This window comes from Crassostrea angulata, chromosome 8 (assembly GCF_025612915.1).
Source record: "Crassostrea angulata isolate pt1a10 chromosome 8, ASM2561291v2, whole genome shotgun sequence".
Lineage (NCBI taxonomy): Eukaryota > Metazoa > Mollusca > Bivalvia > Ostreida > Ostreidae > Magallana > Magallana angulata.
Genome location: NC_069118.1, coordinates 30750900 through 30766058, shown reverse-complemented (window position 1 = coordinate 30766058; position 15159 = coordinate 30750900). Strand labels below are relative to the sequence as shown.

The following is a 15159-nucleotide window of genomic DNA, read 5'->3' as shown; positions in this document are numbered from 1 at the left end:
TCAGACATACATGTATATCACAAAGTTTACATGTTGTAATGTACTTGTATTTATAACTACAGTAAAACACAGTTATATTGAACATGCTTGTAATGAATTGACACTTAAAGTGAAGTGATTTTCATTCTCTGTGACTTTTTTTTTACATATTGTTAACTGTATGTATATAACAAATTACTCTTGTAATGAACAAAATCGCCCGTCTCTGGTTCTTTGTTATAAACATGTTTTACTGTACCTGGTACAACTGGTTGATTGTTTTCTGTCAATTTTGGTTGTATAAAGACTGATGATTATTATCAGCAAAGGGTAATCAGTAGTTGTAATTTCCGATTGATTCCATGGACTGTATTAATGTAAGCTACTTGTGATTATTTTGTACGTAAAGAAAGAAAAATTCCTAAAGTTTGTTTGTATTGCAGAAAGATGTCACAAAGTTTACATGTTGTAATGTACTTGTAATTATAACTACTGTAAAACACAGTCATATTAAACACGCTTGTAATGAATTGACGCTTACATTAAAGCGGGTTTCATTCCCTGTGACTTTTTTTACATGTTGTTAGCTGTATGGTTATAACGAATTACTCTTATAACAAAGCAAAATAGTCCACCCTTAGTATTTCGATATTAGCGTGTTTTACTGTACCTGGATTGATTCCTTTCTTTCGATTTTGATTGTATAAAGTCTGATGATTATTATCAGCAAAGGGTAATCACTAGTTGTAAAATCCTGATTCCATGGACTGTATAAATTTAAGCTAATTGTGATTATTTAAGGGATCCAATAAACAAGGTTGTGAATTTAATTTACGATTTTTTGTCTAACACATTAAGTTCCAATCAGTGTCCGACAATTTTGTTTATGCCTCCGCCATGAAATGGCCGGGGACATATAGCGTTACCCTGTTCTGTCATTCCATCCTTCTGTCATTCAATCATCATTTACTTTTCGATCATTATCTTAACAATTTGCACAAATTCAACTCAAATTTGATTTATAATTTCTGTAATAAAACGAATGTTATATCAAATTTGGCATTTGAAATTTTGGCCGCCTGCAGGGGCATTCGTGGCTTTACGACCTATCAAGTCTTATCAAATCTCATTATACTTTTTATTTCTTATGTATAAGTGTAAAATAAAAATGATTATGATTAGAATAGATTTATTTGCTAGTATGCAATAGTACAACAAAGGCATTCGTTTAAAATAATCTATAGAAATCCACAAGATGTCCATGTCTATTCAAACAAAATCTTTCAAAATTGCTAAATTAAATGTTAAGTTGTACTAGTGCATTTATTGTTAGAGCACTTAACACTTGCTGAAGTATTTTTTTCTATTTCCAAAATTTGTGTATTTAATGCTAATACTCTGCCATTCATTATATAGCATTGTCAAGTAATGGGGGAGCGTGGGGTATGTGAGCTTGTTCACTTTTTCTTTAATTAATAGTAAATGAAGGGATATAAATAATCAATTTGTATAAGGAATGTATTTTATAAAAAAACCACGCAATGAACATCAATATACAAAGAAAAATATGGATGGTCACATTTGTTATATTCACATCTCATTTTATCAATTGATGATGTCTATTTTAAGTATTTGGTTTTCTTTACATTCCCTTTGTAATACTCACACACAAACAAATTGTCATTATTGTCCACACATAAACCAAAGGGATACTTCAGATCACAGTTATCAATGTAACGGAGAAACTGTCCATTCTGATCCAGAATGTGGATACAGTGGTTTTCATTGTCTGCTGTAAGGATATGACTCTGACTGTCTGTTGCAATACCCCTAGGTTTAAATGTTTTTTTCTTGGTAACTGAAGGATGATCAGTATATCTCCATCTGAGTTTCCCATCCTGATTAGCCACAACTACTGCACCAGCCGCACAGTCAGCTACACAGATGTCATGGTTTCTGTTCTCAGTGATGTATTTTGTATCGCTATATCCTGAGTACAGAGGTTTACCTTCATCATCAAATTGAATGGTTTGTTTGACTTTCTCTGTAGATCCCGAGTAACGGACAACTTTGGATTGAGTGTAATCAACACGGAACATGGTAACCAGGAGATCACCAGTAGAGGTGACACACAGATTGACAGGCAGCCATTCCTGTAATCTGATCAACTCTTCTATCTGTTCATTCTTTACTTTATACACTGACCCTGTTGACCAAACAGAGTACAGTAGATACCCATCACTGTCTACGGCTATATCATAAGGATAATTACCTGATTTTGTCTCGATTGTTTGGAGGAGTGAACCTTTACTGTTGAAGCATTTGATTTCATTAGTCGTTCCACTCGCCCATATTATGCCTTCATTCAGACAGGTAACACTGCGTAGATATTGATGCCCAGTATGTATTGTGGTAACAAGCTCAGGTTCATCCAGTAGTTCTCTGACTGTAGTGTTTGGTTGGTTTAGTAACGAGATATTGTCTTCTGTGGCTGTAGATAATGGGGTAATCTGTCCAAACAAACTATACAGCTTCTCACGGTCTATTGATTTTGGAATGAATGTTGGTAGTGATACCTGAACCTTGGGTGGAAGCTTGCTAAACTCACTAATTCTAGAACTGTATTCAATGGTAGAAGATACCTCTGTGGATTTCTCGATTTCTCGTATGGCCAATAATGATTGTTTTATGGCAGATTGTACCTGTTTAATTTGATTCAAATGTTTCTGTAAAATTTCTCTGTGTTGCACTTTTATCTCGCTGATTTCAGTTTTCATTTTGTTTATGATGATGTCAATTTCTCTGTGCCATTGCTCTCCTTGTTTGGACATTATTGCTGTAAGTTTCTCATATCCTACATCCAGGTTGGCAAGCGTTTGTTCCAATTCCAGAGTAATTTTTTCATAAGAAGGAGAAATATGATTTTCTAACTCTTTAATGTCTTTTTTGAGAACTTCCTTCTTTGTCTTGTAAACTTCTGTAACTTCTACAAAGTTATGCCCTTTGTGCTGTTTGGATGCAGTGCAAGAAGAACAAACAAATATATTGTTGCAATCCTCGCATTGAAATTCGCAAGTTTTATGTGGATGTGTTTCACATTTTGGATAAATAAGGGTTGATCTTCGTTCCTGGAAAGGCACAATTGCATGTTTAAGATATCCATCTGAGATGTGATCTCCAATGCAGGGCTTGCAGAGGTTGACATGACAAATGTCACAGTAGCTGTGGACTATGGCGGTCTCACAAAGGTCACATCGGTGCACATCTTGGGCAGTAGAACGGGGATACATGGTTGGTCTGTTAAAAAAATAAGAATTAGAGTTATTGAATTTACTTTTTCAATGAAATTTTTAAAAGTATTGCATTTTTAATCTGCACACATACAATGTAAGGAATTTACTTTACATGCAGGATGATTTTTTTTTTTAAATTTCACTTTAAAAATTCTATAAATCATTAGTTTTTTTTAAACATAAAGCTGATATAGTTGCGTTTTTAGTGCATTAAGTTGATTATACAAAACATCATTCAAAACGAAAGTGGTATAATTTGTAATAGTCTAAACGTGATCAAATCACATTCACTTAATTAACGTTACATGTGGCAATGTAAGTAATGATTCAATGAGCGTGTAATTAACGATAGGAATACCAACCTTGTTCACAAGAAAATTCACAATCTCTAACTGACTGATAGGCGTGCCCCAAACATGACTGGTCCTGCTCTGAATGTAACCACCTGATCGGAGTTGAAAAAACCTATAAGAGTTACTTCCCGTTCATCGCTATCACTGTTGTCTGGTAGTTGACCTTCTTTAAGGTTTTTTAACAGTCTGGTGGGATATTTCTTAATTTTTATCGAAGACTTTTAACGCATATTTTTTTCTTAGGAAATTAGTCAATTAAAATATCCATTCATTTTTTTCTAAATAAGGCAAATCCCACGCAATTAAATGTAATGCTACAAAAGGAAAAATGAAAGTGTAGCGTATTGATAGATCTGTAGTTATAGAATATCAAATGCATGATATCACACTGCGTTATTTAAATTATCATATTTACATTCTACTGTGTTTTTCCATTAAATTCTGTGATCTTCAAATGCCTCTAAATGCAACAAGTAGTCAAAGATCAAACTGACGAGTTTTATTATTACGTCACAAACGTTGAACGCTGTAAACTGAAACGACACAAGAGAAAATCAAAGTTCACGCTTGTGGCTGTTACTGTGGCTCTTCCGTTAATATTAACTTACCCTTAGGATAAGATAGGAATTTTAAGGTATGAATCACATTTGCAGACAAGGCAAGAAGTTAAAAAATGTAAATTTAAGCATTAAATCATGATTTTTTGAAGTATACACTCTCATAACTGCAGCGGTGTGTGCATGCAAATTTTCATAACGCGCTAACGCTTGTTTTTCTGTAATAATCAATTATTGGTTTGTCAGGAAACAGAGAAGTTTCCTAAAACTTCAATCAATAGTTTAGATGTTAATTATATCACAATTTAGTGTAAATTATTTTATATTAATTATTAAAGTTGATGAAGCGATGAATTTAATTGCATACCTTTTATAAGCACTAATTTATGATGTACCAAAATCAATTTGTTGGCCGCGAACTTCTGTTTAATATCCAAATGCTGTCAATCAGGAGAGAACATAAATAGGCATTATGTCTGCTGTTCAATTCATTTCAATGTATCTATATACTTGAATAAAATACTTCTTAAATTAATTAAAACGTGCCTTGAAAGCAATTTCATATCCAAATAAATAACTATTAAAGTTTTGATTTTTTAAGTTTTTGTTTTTAAAGCATTGCAATTTAATATCGGAAAAAATTATGATAACTGGAACATCTGTATATATAAAGATGTTTGATTTTTTTTTCAAGTCATTATCTAAGATGAAATTATTATTGGAAAGGTTGTATAATTTGGTGTTCAATAGCAGCAGTACTGAAAGGTGATATTTAATATTAAAAACATCATTAAGTTTTTACGTATCACAGAGGACAGGTCCTCTTTTCTTGTTTTGAAATGTTTTAAGCATGCACAGTTTCTTCCTAAACAGACCGAATAAGGTAAAAAACTAAAACAAAGTTATAACTGTTCCCAAATTTAGGAGAGCTTCGAGACACAGAGTTAAGACTAAGACGTATCCTAAGACGTACTTATAACGTACTATTGTCCCAGGAGAGCCTCTTGGACATGCCTGTAGATATATTTTATATATAATACTTAATTAAGAAAAATAAAACGATCAAAACAAGGCAAAACTACACGTTCATCATGGACAAGTTGCATAAAGATAGTTTATGTGAAACTCCAGAAATTTTTTCGGGGAAGAGGGGGGGGGGGCTTCCGAAGAATTATTTTGCCTGGCGTGGGGGAGGTGGGGGGGGGGGGGGTGCAAAGGCTTATTCTTTTTGTAATTACATCCCATTTTTCTCAAGATCTTTGCATGTAGTTTTATAACTACCGTTACTGTGAAAAATGTCTTTTAAAAACATTACTGGTGTATTATATCAACAGAGAGATCATGCAAATTTAGATTTCAAATGAAGCTTGATGGCAATGATGGGTAAAACCTTTTCTTTTCTGTAACTATGTCATTACAACTGCTAAACTCAAAGGATAGTTAATGTTAATCGTAAGCACTCTTTTTGCTTTAATTTTGATGCATAACAATAAAAGTGTTACCGGTATTTTTTGGCCTTAAGAGCATTATTTGCTGTCTTGAACACAATTATGAAAACGATTACAATGAAGATAACTGTTGGGGATATCAGTATACATGTTTCAACTAAGATTTAGGAAAAAAGGAATCAATCAGCCATGTTTTTACAATTAGGGAGCCGCCATTCAAAGTAGATATGAATATAAATAGCATTGAAAAGTAAAACAACAAGAGCGATCAACCGCAATGATTTGAGCGTAAACAAAGTAAAACCCATTCGTCAAAGTTTTCAGAAAAATATGAAATGAAATGTTGGAAATGAAAAATTATCAAATATGTTTTTGAATATTGAGATCGGATCAAGTATTTGGTTATAGCAAATATAAGAACATTTGTGATATGGTTGTAAGATCAAAGTTACTACAACACAATCTTAATCACAAATCTAGTCACATGTAAATTCCTATTCTCACCTTCTTAACTTGCGTGGTGGTTTAACTACTAAAATGAAGTACTGGGCTGTGTTTTACAAAAGAACTTACGACATACGACCAAATTAATGAATGCTAATTAATCACAAACTAATCAATGTTTTATTCTCATGGCTGTAGAACATTATTATGGACATCAGAGTAGTTGTGTAAATAAAGTTATGTGTAAGTTTTATTCTTTATATATCATTCCATAAGACTGAAAATATTTATGACTTTGTCGTAAGTTCTTTTGTAAAACACAGCCCAGATCTACTTCCAGATATGAAGCTTCATTTCAGTTATCAGGATGCTTGAGTAGGATTAAGGCTCTGATAGCTCTGATCTGATCTCGTAATTTGTTTAAGTTTCTACTACATGTAATCCCAACCATTTTCATGGTAATGTTGCTATTTAACAATGGTTGCGTCAAATACAGAGCCTAATCTCGATCATTCCGAAGCATAAACAGGTTAAAGTTTTAGAGGCAGATCAAAGCAGGTTTGAGTATTGACCTGGTTTTACTTTCAAATAAATAATTGTCCATTTAAAGCAGTCCATCCATAAGTAAGGCAAATTTAACTCTTTTGATTGATCTATACTACATCAAGTACGTATTTTAAAGCTATTATGAGGCTGAAATAAACGAAACTCGGGTGTATGCATGTAGTCAATTAAATGAACTTTTTGCACTTAAAACTTTTTAAAAGAGTTGTTTGCCCTTTGGGAAAATTTTAAAAATCATATTCTGAAAATATGTATGGTAAACTATGAAATTTGTTTGCGTATTCGAGGAAAGGGAACGCTTTTGCAATTTTTTACCAAGAGAAATTTGGGAAAATTACTTTTACTAAAGAAATACATTTAAAAATGCATTTTCCCCATAGACTTCAATGTTAACTTCAACATATGATAAAGTTATCAATATTAAATTTTTTTAAAGACTTTAAAGGTGAATCTTTGTTATTTAATAAACTCCTTGAAATCACACTAAGATTTTAATGATCAAACTTGCAATCTATTAGATATGAAATATGATATGGATGGACTACCTTAAGACTGCCATCATGTGTGTAACGATTTATACGTACTTTTGTAACATTAGAATTGTTCATCAGATAAAGGGTCTGCTCTTGGTTATCAATGTTATTTAAAACAATTAAGAAAACTTTAGTTTGTATGGCTGATGTCTCTGTCTCTGTTGATGTCTCTGCCTTTGCATAGCATAAGCAAGTTTTGGACGGAAATCCTGATTTGAAATTTTGAAAAAAGTTTAATTGCTACCAGCTAACTTTATTTTATTGTTTTACTATTGTTCTTAAAATTTATCTTTTACGTCATCTTCGTATTGATTTACAATTAATGACCTAAATGCATAATGATGTAACCTTTTGTAATTTAGAATTGTGAGCACAAAATACTAAGAACGGAATTAGGTAACAAAACAATTATATAATGCCGTTGGCCTCGGGCAATAGATCATACTGAGCTGTTCCCTGCACCTCTGGAAAATATTTGGGTCTATTGACTGCTCAAGCATTAAATAACTGTATAATGTTTTTTGACATTATAACACATAATGAAAAATATGATACATGTATGATGCTATTACCAGACATATAATTTCATATAATATTAAATCATGATAATTTGATACATTCAGAATATCTAATATTTGTACAATGTGCACCCAAGTATGGTATGATACAACTCGAATTGCAATTGATAAAATGCAACATCGTCTACTTAAAAGATTAAATCATATTTTTTTTTATTTGTTATTGAATCATATATTACTTATTAAAAAATTTTAATGTTCCTTTTTATATATAAAATACAATTCATGTTTGTAATAATTCATATGGTATGAAATGATAATATAAACATTTTTCTCGTTTACATCTTGATTCAGAGTATTATGCACTTTTATCTTAATCAACATAGTGACAGGTAATACTTTGATTCAGTGAGTTTTATAATAATCTATAATAAACCAGCCGGGGTTTCTGTTTAACCTCCGACGTAGGCGTCAGAATAGTCTCTAGTAGGTCCCTAGGTCCCTCGTCTAAGTTATCACTGTTCTATCTCCAACAACTTTTATTATCGCAAACGTTAAGACTTGCAATTACTGACTAGTTTCTAAGGTAATGCACGTAACTTTGGCAGGTTTGTAGACATTGAAAATGATTGCACTGTATTAACATATCATAACAGTGCGACTTATGAGAGTGTACCGAAGTCACGTTATACCAATATTTTGAAAACGTCCAATCTACTCCTTTAAACTTGGTAAAATTTGTTAAAACGGGGTTATTCTTTTTCAGGTAATATACGACGTAGGTTCTATTTTTATACAAAATGATACAATTTTTTTTTTACAAATTTGTTACAGCTGTGGGTCATTTCTATGGGGGAGGGGGTCATTATTTTTCTTTACACCGGTGTTAGACCCCTCCTCACCTACTAAAGAAATACAGTCAAGTTTCAATCATGCAGTGCAATTAAAATTCTTATTTTAATTATTGTAAGAGTATTTTTATTGTTTCATGTCATTCTAAAAAACACAAATAGCTAGGAAGATATTTGTACAATATCGAACGAAAAGGGAAAAAAAATCTATAACCTTCAAACTTTTATTTTATAAACGTTATCCATACGCTTTAAAACGAGATTTTTTACTTATATCATTTTTGGCTGTTGGAAACTAGTATAATATGTTTAAAATTTTTGTTTTTATTAAAAAATAACAAAACCGGTACAAGCACTGTTAAGTGTAAAAAGCAATTTTGGTGAGTAATAATCAATCGTAACATTAACAAAACTACAGTCTTTGTGCACATACATTCAAATATTGATATACATAAATTCATTCTTTCTGATGTATTTTTAATATCAAAAACAGGTATCTAGTTTGATACATCCAAGAATTGTTTTAGTTTTTTTGTCCTCCATTATCTTTCCTGGTAAAACGGATGGTCTTTTTTCGAAACTGAAAAAATAAATAAATTGTTAAAACCTCTTTCTTTAAATGCGTCGATGGAATGCTGCTTTGGTGACAAAACCACAAAATAGCTTTTTTGGACTTATTCAGTAAAGAATGTAAACCTGGCTTTTTTGGTGAAAAAACATTAAAAGGTGGATAACAAATATAGATGTATAAAATTAATTTGTATAAGAAACCGCTTGTTGATTTTGATTGGTTCGCCTTGAACAAAAATAAGGGGTCACGTGCTGTCTAAATCTCTGCAGATGTCGAGGGGAGAAAAATAAGACAACAACATCCCAGACGTAATGTAGTTTTCTTTCATTTTTTCTTATAGATATTCTTAAAACTTTAGAGAGGTTTTGGTCCTCGACAAAACAAATTACCTACAATGCACGGTCTACTTTTTACATTAATGTTTACAACCTTACATAGTTCGTATAGACAGGCAGTTAAAACACTAATAAGTACATGTTATATCAAGTACTGCCAAAACTACCGAAACAAAACAACCAGTTCAATAGATAACAGGATTATCTACGTAACAAGAAATTATGATAAGTACTTAAATATCATTTTGGAAGGGGAAACAATATGAGAAGACATCATAATGAAAATATGTGTACTTACATTATTTTTTTAATGTTCAGAAACTGGGAATATGTTTTGATATTCTTCAATGCGGAATTGTCAACTGAAATTTAAAACAATCAAACAAGGTGCCATATTAACCAAATATTTAAATTTTTTCACAATTTTTAACTCTCCGGAAAAAAAATATGAAACAATTTATTTTCAAAAAAGAACGTATAAATAAACAGACAATATTTGAATGATATATCGGTATTGGGATTGTAAAAATATGTTGCATTGTGCTTAATCGGTGTCGTGCTTTTCTGATGAGTTTATCTCGAGGAGAGTGTAAAATAATATATATTATGTACCTGCTAATGGCGCTGTGTAATTTCCCGTTGAATTGCTTGTCATAATCTGATTTATAAATGACATAAAAATGAGGACAGCAAAAGTGGTCGTCATTTTCGGAGAACCCTTAGAATTAGAAGAAAATAATAGGCAAATCACACTTTTAATCAGTGGTTTTCCTGAAATTCTTTTTGATTTATTATAAACAAGCATGCAATTTTCGATAATTAAGAGAAATATTCTGATGGAATAAATGCTTATTTATGAATATTGATTAGTAAATACATGACGTCTCATTATCAATAATAAAGAAACGTTTTAATGTAAAAACTTAGCGACCACACCTTTAAAAAAATGACATAAATATCTTCAAGTTTATGCATAGAAAAATCATATACTAGTATTCATTATTGGAGACATTGTTAGTCATTATGTTTCATGTTAACCTACAAAAATTTGTCAGAAATGAATTTACATAAAAGTCATACAATATTGTTGGTAAATACCTGAACGATGATTAACGTCAATAATCAAAGGCTGAAATGAAAATGAATTAAATATAGTGCGATGTGTTGTATTTATAGCCTGTATTACTTGTAATTACGCAATAAATATAATAGAAATGTTTACTTACTTCAATTTTTATCTAGTTATCTTCAGCTCTCTATTCCTCTTATTGATAATAAAAGATGTAAATGTCCATTATAAATCATTGCTATTTTTAATTTTTATTGTTATTTCAAAAAAAAATCTGCTCATATATCATTTGTTGCAAAATTTGTTTTCAATAGGCAAGTAATGTTCAAAACCGGAAATGCAGGAGTGGAAAGAGGGATGAGAAAAGAACACAAAGACAATCAATCTTATAAGAAGACGGAAGAAAAAAAGATTAAAATTATGCTATCAAGGTCAAGCATATTTGAATGATAAAATGGAATTTCCGTCAAAAGGAATGTAAAGCATATATTGTTAACGTCAATTAATGGATGAATGAATGAAATCACGGGTTTTGTAATTGTGGTGAATTTAAAGCTGAATGTTATCAACATCTGTGTTTGTCAATGAGTATGAATTGGAATGACTTTAGGGTTTAGAGGGTTTCCCCAGGCAAATACTTTTTAAGCAATCAATGAAATTGAAATTCATAGCACACAAATCCGCATCTTGATTTCTACAGTGGTTAAACGTGTAGATGCAAAACAATGTGGCATTTCTCCCTTCTGCAGGAAACAAACTTAGGTTGACATGACAAAAGTAACAGAAGCTGTGTATTATGGCGGTTTCAAAAAGGTCACATCAGTGTACATCTTTGACACTATAATGAGGATCCATGATTATTCTATGAAAACAAATCAAGACGTTGGTAAATAATGTTGAAAATAATTTGAATTTTTAAAAAATCTTTAATTATATTGAAAAATTGTTTTATATTGTTATTTCCCCCTATTTTTATACACACAATGAAAAATTGATTATTGTATGTTGAAGGAACATAGTCACGATGTCAGACCCCCCCCCCGTTTTTAATTGTGATATAATGCTTTAGTAAGGCATTTCTAATCGTTAACGTACATATGAGAGTCATCTTTGTTGTGTAAACAAATCTATGGGAATGTTTTTTTTCTTTGAATGTTGAAAGGCAAATTCCATGTTTATACTTAAATGAATGGGGCAAACACTAGAAACCTATGCTCAAAACGATTAAGCAGATAGTAAAAAAGGCTCGAAAAAGAACTCTTACCGGTTTATGAGACCAATGTAAACAGAAACCTGGCAGGAGCCATCTGACATGATAGAGAATTGTTAGCTCTGTATCTTGATTATAACTCTACGACTGATTCATTATGAACACAATAATAATAGAGAAAAATGACCAAATTCGTGACCATGCCCTTTTAAGATAAATATTTTGGAAGTAAGATAGCATACAGATCAATTCATAAAATTTTCACTACGCTTAAAATAAGAAGCCCCTACCCATAGGAATTAATTATGTTTTGATGGAAAATTATCAGATACTTTAACCTCTTACTTTTTTTTATTTTGGATAAGAATATGAAATTTTGACATTATATAAAAACGTTGTGTAAATTATTCATAATACTTGATTTAAAATGGAAACAGTTAATTGTTTAATTTAAACAAGTTATATATAAATTATATTAATAAGAAGCATGAGTGATAAATTGGTAATTAAGTAAATATAAAAATCAAGAAAAGAAAACAAACTTTATCCAGGAATTAAAAAATATTCAACTATCTGGTAGCCATGCCCTAACCAAGGCCAACCTCGTAATGCAACTACCTTATTAAAGTTGACAAAATTAAAGTAACTTCCCATTCTTCATGGCCGGTTTTAGTTATTTACACGAAAGTGTTTATATTTTTATTGGGAAGTTTATGTCCAATCAGTGTTGAAAAAGAAATCACACTTTAGGCTTTGTCCAGTCTGTAGATTTACTATTTTGCGTATTATTATATCATTCGGGAGAATCGTATGAACACTCAAGGTTAATTAATTTATCAGGTATTAATCCAATAAAGAAGTGGATATATCCTGCTAACGCAAGTTATAAACAATGTGCATGTTCTTTCCTGCAATATTCGCTTTCTTCGTGCCTATATAATTTAATTCTTGTTGTAACGCGCTTTCTGATTGGCTAAAAAATTATTTTATATCGTATAAAGAATGTTGCCTACGTCATAGTAAGACTAACGTCAAAAATGTATTAATACGCCTGACGTTACGTTTGAATTTTGTACAATTTAAAGTCATTTTAAAGGTCAAATGACCGTTTTTATCTACAATTAAGAGTAAAAAAATTAAATTATAAGTAATGAATTCAATATTTATTAGTTTTATACGATATAAAATGGTTTGAAACAGTTTACGCTTTTTTATAAACCGCTTCGCGGTTTATAAAGCGTAAACTGCCCGAAACCATTTTATATCGTATAAAACAAATAAATATTGAATTCATTCCTTAAATAAAACACCAAAGAAAGCATTAATTTGTTTAATTAAACTCATGTTGCAATTAGTAAATAAATCTTACTTGATTATTTGATTAAAATGAACAAAAAACTATTTTTTTTCTAAACACAATTGAAGAACCATTTAAATATTGTTCAATACCGAGCGGAGAACGTAAAGAGGGACTGAATAAAGGAACATCTAGTGCATATTGAGCTGGTCTGCGTCAAATTGTTCATTTAAAACAAATAAACTAAATTTATATCAATCTGATTAAAGCAGGTATCGAGAAATTCGCTGTGATACTAGTGATTTCATCATTATGAGGGACCAGCATGCAACACTGATGTTGTTTTGTTTAGTTCTAATATTTGAGCAAGAGAGGCATGCATCAAAGATGTCCTAGATATAAATAAGGTGTAAGCTGGGAAATTGTAAGAACATAACTTTGACACTGGTGATCAATCTGAATAGGCAAGGGCTTGGTATGGTTAGCATTTTTTGTACATTTTCAGTACAGCAAGAAATAAGTTTCTAATTTATAGACATAATTATGTGTTAATATAAAAAGACTGATATTTCTGTCACTGACAGAGATTTTTTAGATTTTACACACGACTTCGAATTCTGTATTAAAACAAATGGTTCATTATTTTTCAAAATTTGGAGTACTGATTAATTTTCTGAGAGAATGGGTGATTCTAACAGAAAAAGTACATTTAGATGATTATTTTTGTCAAAAAAAAAAATAAAATTCATGCGAAAACTAATAGTTACACTGGTACTTTAATGAATTTTTGTACTTTCGGTTCTTCCATGAATATTTTAATTCAAAATATTTTTTGTCACATGAATATAAAGAAATTTAAGGTCAAGATCTAGTAAATGATTCCCAGGGTGTCTTTTTGGTGCTAGAACCATTATGACGTCATAAATGATTTGAAGAATCTTTTCCCGTACTTTACAGCTTTAAAGGAATTATGTAGACATTTAACTATTTATTTAAATTCAATGTTAAATCATGGGAAAAGTAATCCCGATACCTAACTTCAATTTGAAATCATTTTAAAGAGGAGGTCAAGAGCTTGTTTAAACCCGTTTTTAGGGAGACTGGAGGCATTCTTCATATATTTTGATAAACAAAAATGGAGAAAACTCCGAAATTTATTCCTCAATTTCTTCATATTTCATGGAAAATGACAGTTTTAAACACGATATTTCATTGTTTTTACTTAAAATTTTAGCCCCGATACACCCTATCAAACAAAGCTAGTGTTATGAACCATCATGGCAAGAATTTATATCTTATTAACCTGTAGGCACCTTTTATTTACTAGATCTTGACCTTAAATACATGTATGCTAATGGATGACCTGCCAGCAATGATTAGCAATGATTTGAACAGTAGAGGATACAATGTATTTCAAGACCATTCTCGTCAATCATTGATGGTTTGGGTATATTTTGTAAAGCCTGGAATAGTTTGAGGTCTTTTTCAGAATCCTAGAGCTGTGACTCTGTGTTAGACCTGCTTAGTTTATGAAAGGTGGAGCAGTATTAAAGCATTGCTAAAGCATATCATGCGCGATTTTAACGGTCTGGAGACGACATTAAATGGTCTTTCAGAAGTCGTCCTCTTGGTGTTTTAAAAAGTCTTTAAAAGCTTATTATATCCTTAGTCATTGCCTTCTTTGTGGCTGACCAGGATGTCTTCCAGACTGCTGTAGTTTTGGTTTTGCATTTCTTGAGACGATTCACCAATATTTAACATCCTGAATACGACGGGTCACGCTGTTTGTGGGAATCCGAGGACGGTCAGTTTTTAACTTATTTGTTTGTACTGTATAAACGGAATAAACACCAGTAGTAAACCCAGATATATAATTAATGAAACTTGTTTATAGTTTAGTGTATTATTGTGCTTGTAGATATCTTCGCTTTTTTTTTATAATTATTCGTCTGAGTATATTTGTAGATAAAACTTAGACTTAATGTGCCTATGGTTAAAGCAATGAATAGAAAACTAATACTTAACCTTGTGTAATAGCTTGTTCACGTCACAAAACGTGGAAGTAACAGAACATTAATCATTTTCTTCCCTACAGCAACTCAACAGGTTACAGAAAAGTTTCAAAAATTACAACTCT

The 15159-nt window shown here is 31.2% G+C and overlaps 1 protein-coding gene and 1 long non-coding RNA gene across 2 annotated transcripts; both read right to left on the bottom strand.

Annotated features, from left to right (window-relative positions):
* Nucleotides 1-1181: 1181 nt before the first annotated feature.
* LOC128161507 (uncharacterized) lies at nucleotides 1182-3730 on the bottom strand. The gene is made up of 2 exons (XM_052824800.1): nucleotides 3635-3730; nucleotides 1182-3276 (listed from the first exon to the last, which is right to left on the bottom strand). The coding sequence occupies exon 2, from the start codon at nucleotides 3267-3269 to the stop codon at nucleotides 1599-1601; it is 1671 nt and encodes a 556-aa protein (XP_052680760.1). The 5' UTR covers nucleotides 3270-3276; nucleotides 3635-3730; the 3' UTR covers nucleotides 1182-1598.
* A 5037-nt stretch (nucleotides 3731-8767) lies between these two features.
* Nucleotides 8768-10165, bottom strand: LOC128161522 (uncharacterized). The gene is made up of 3 exons (XR_008240383.1): nucleotides 10059-10165; nucleotides 9745-9808; nucleotides 8768-9120 (listed from the first exon to the last, which is right to left on the bottom strand). It is a non-coding gene; the product is annotated as an uncharacterized LOC128161522 (long non-coding RNA).
* Between the last annotated feature and the right edge of the window lie 4994 nt (nucleotides 10166-15159).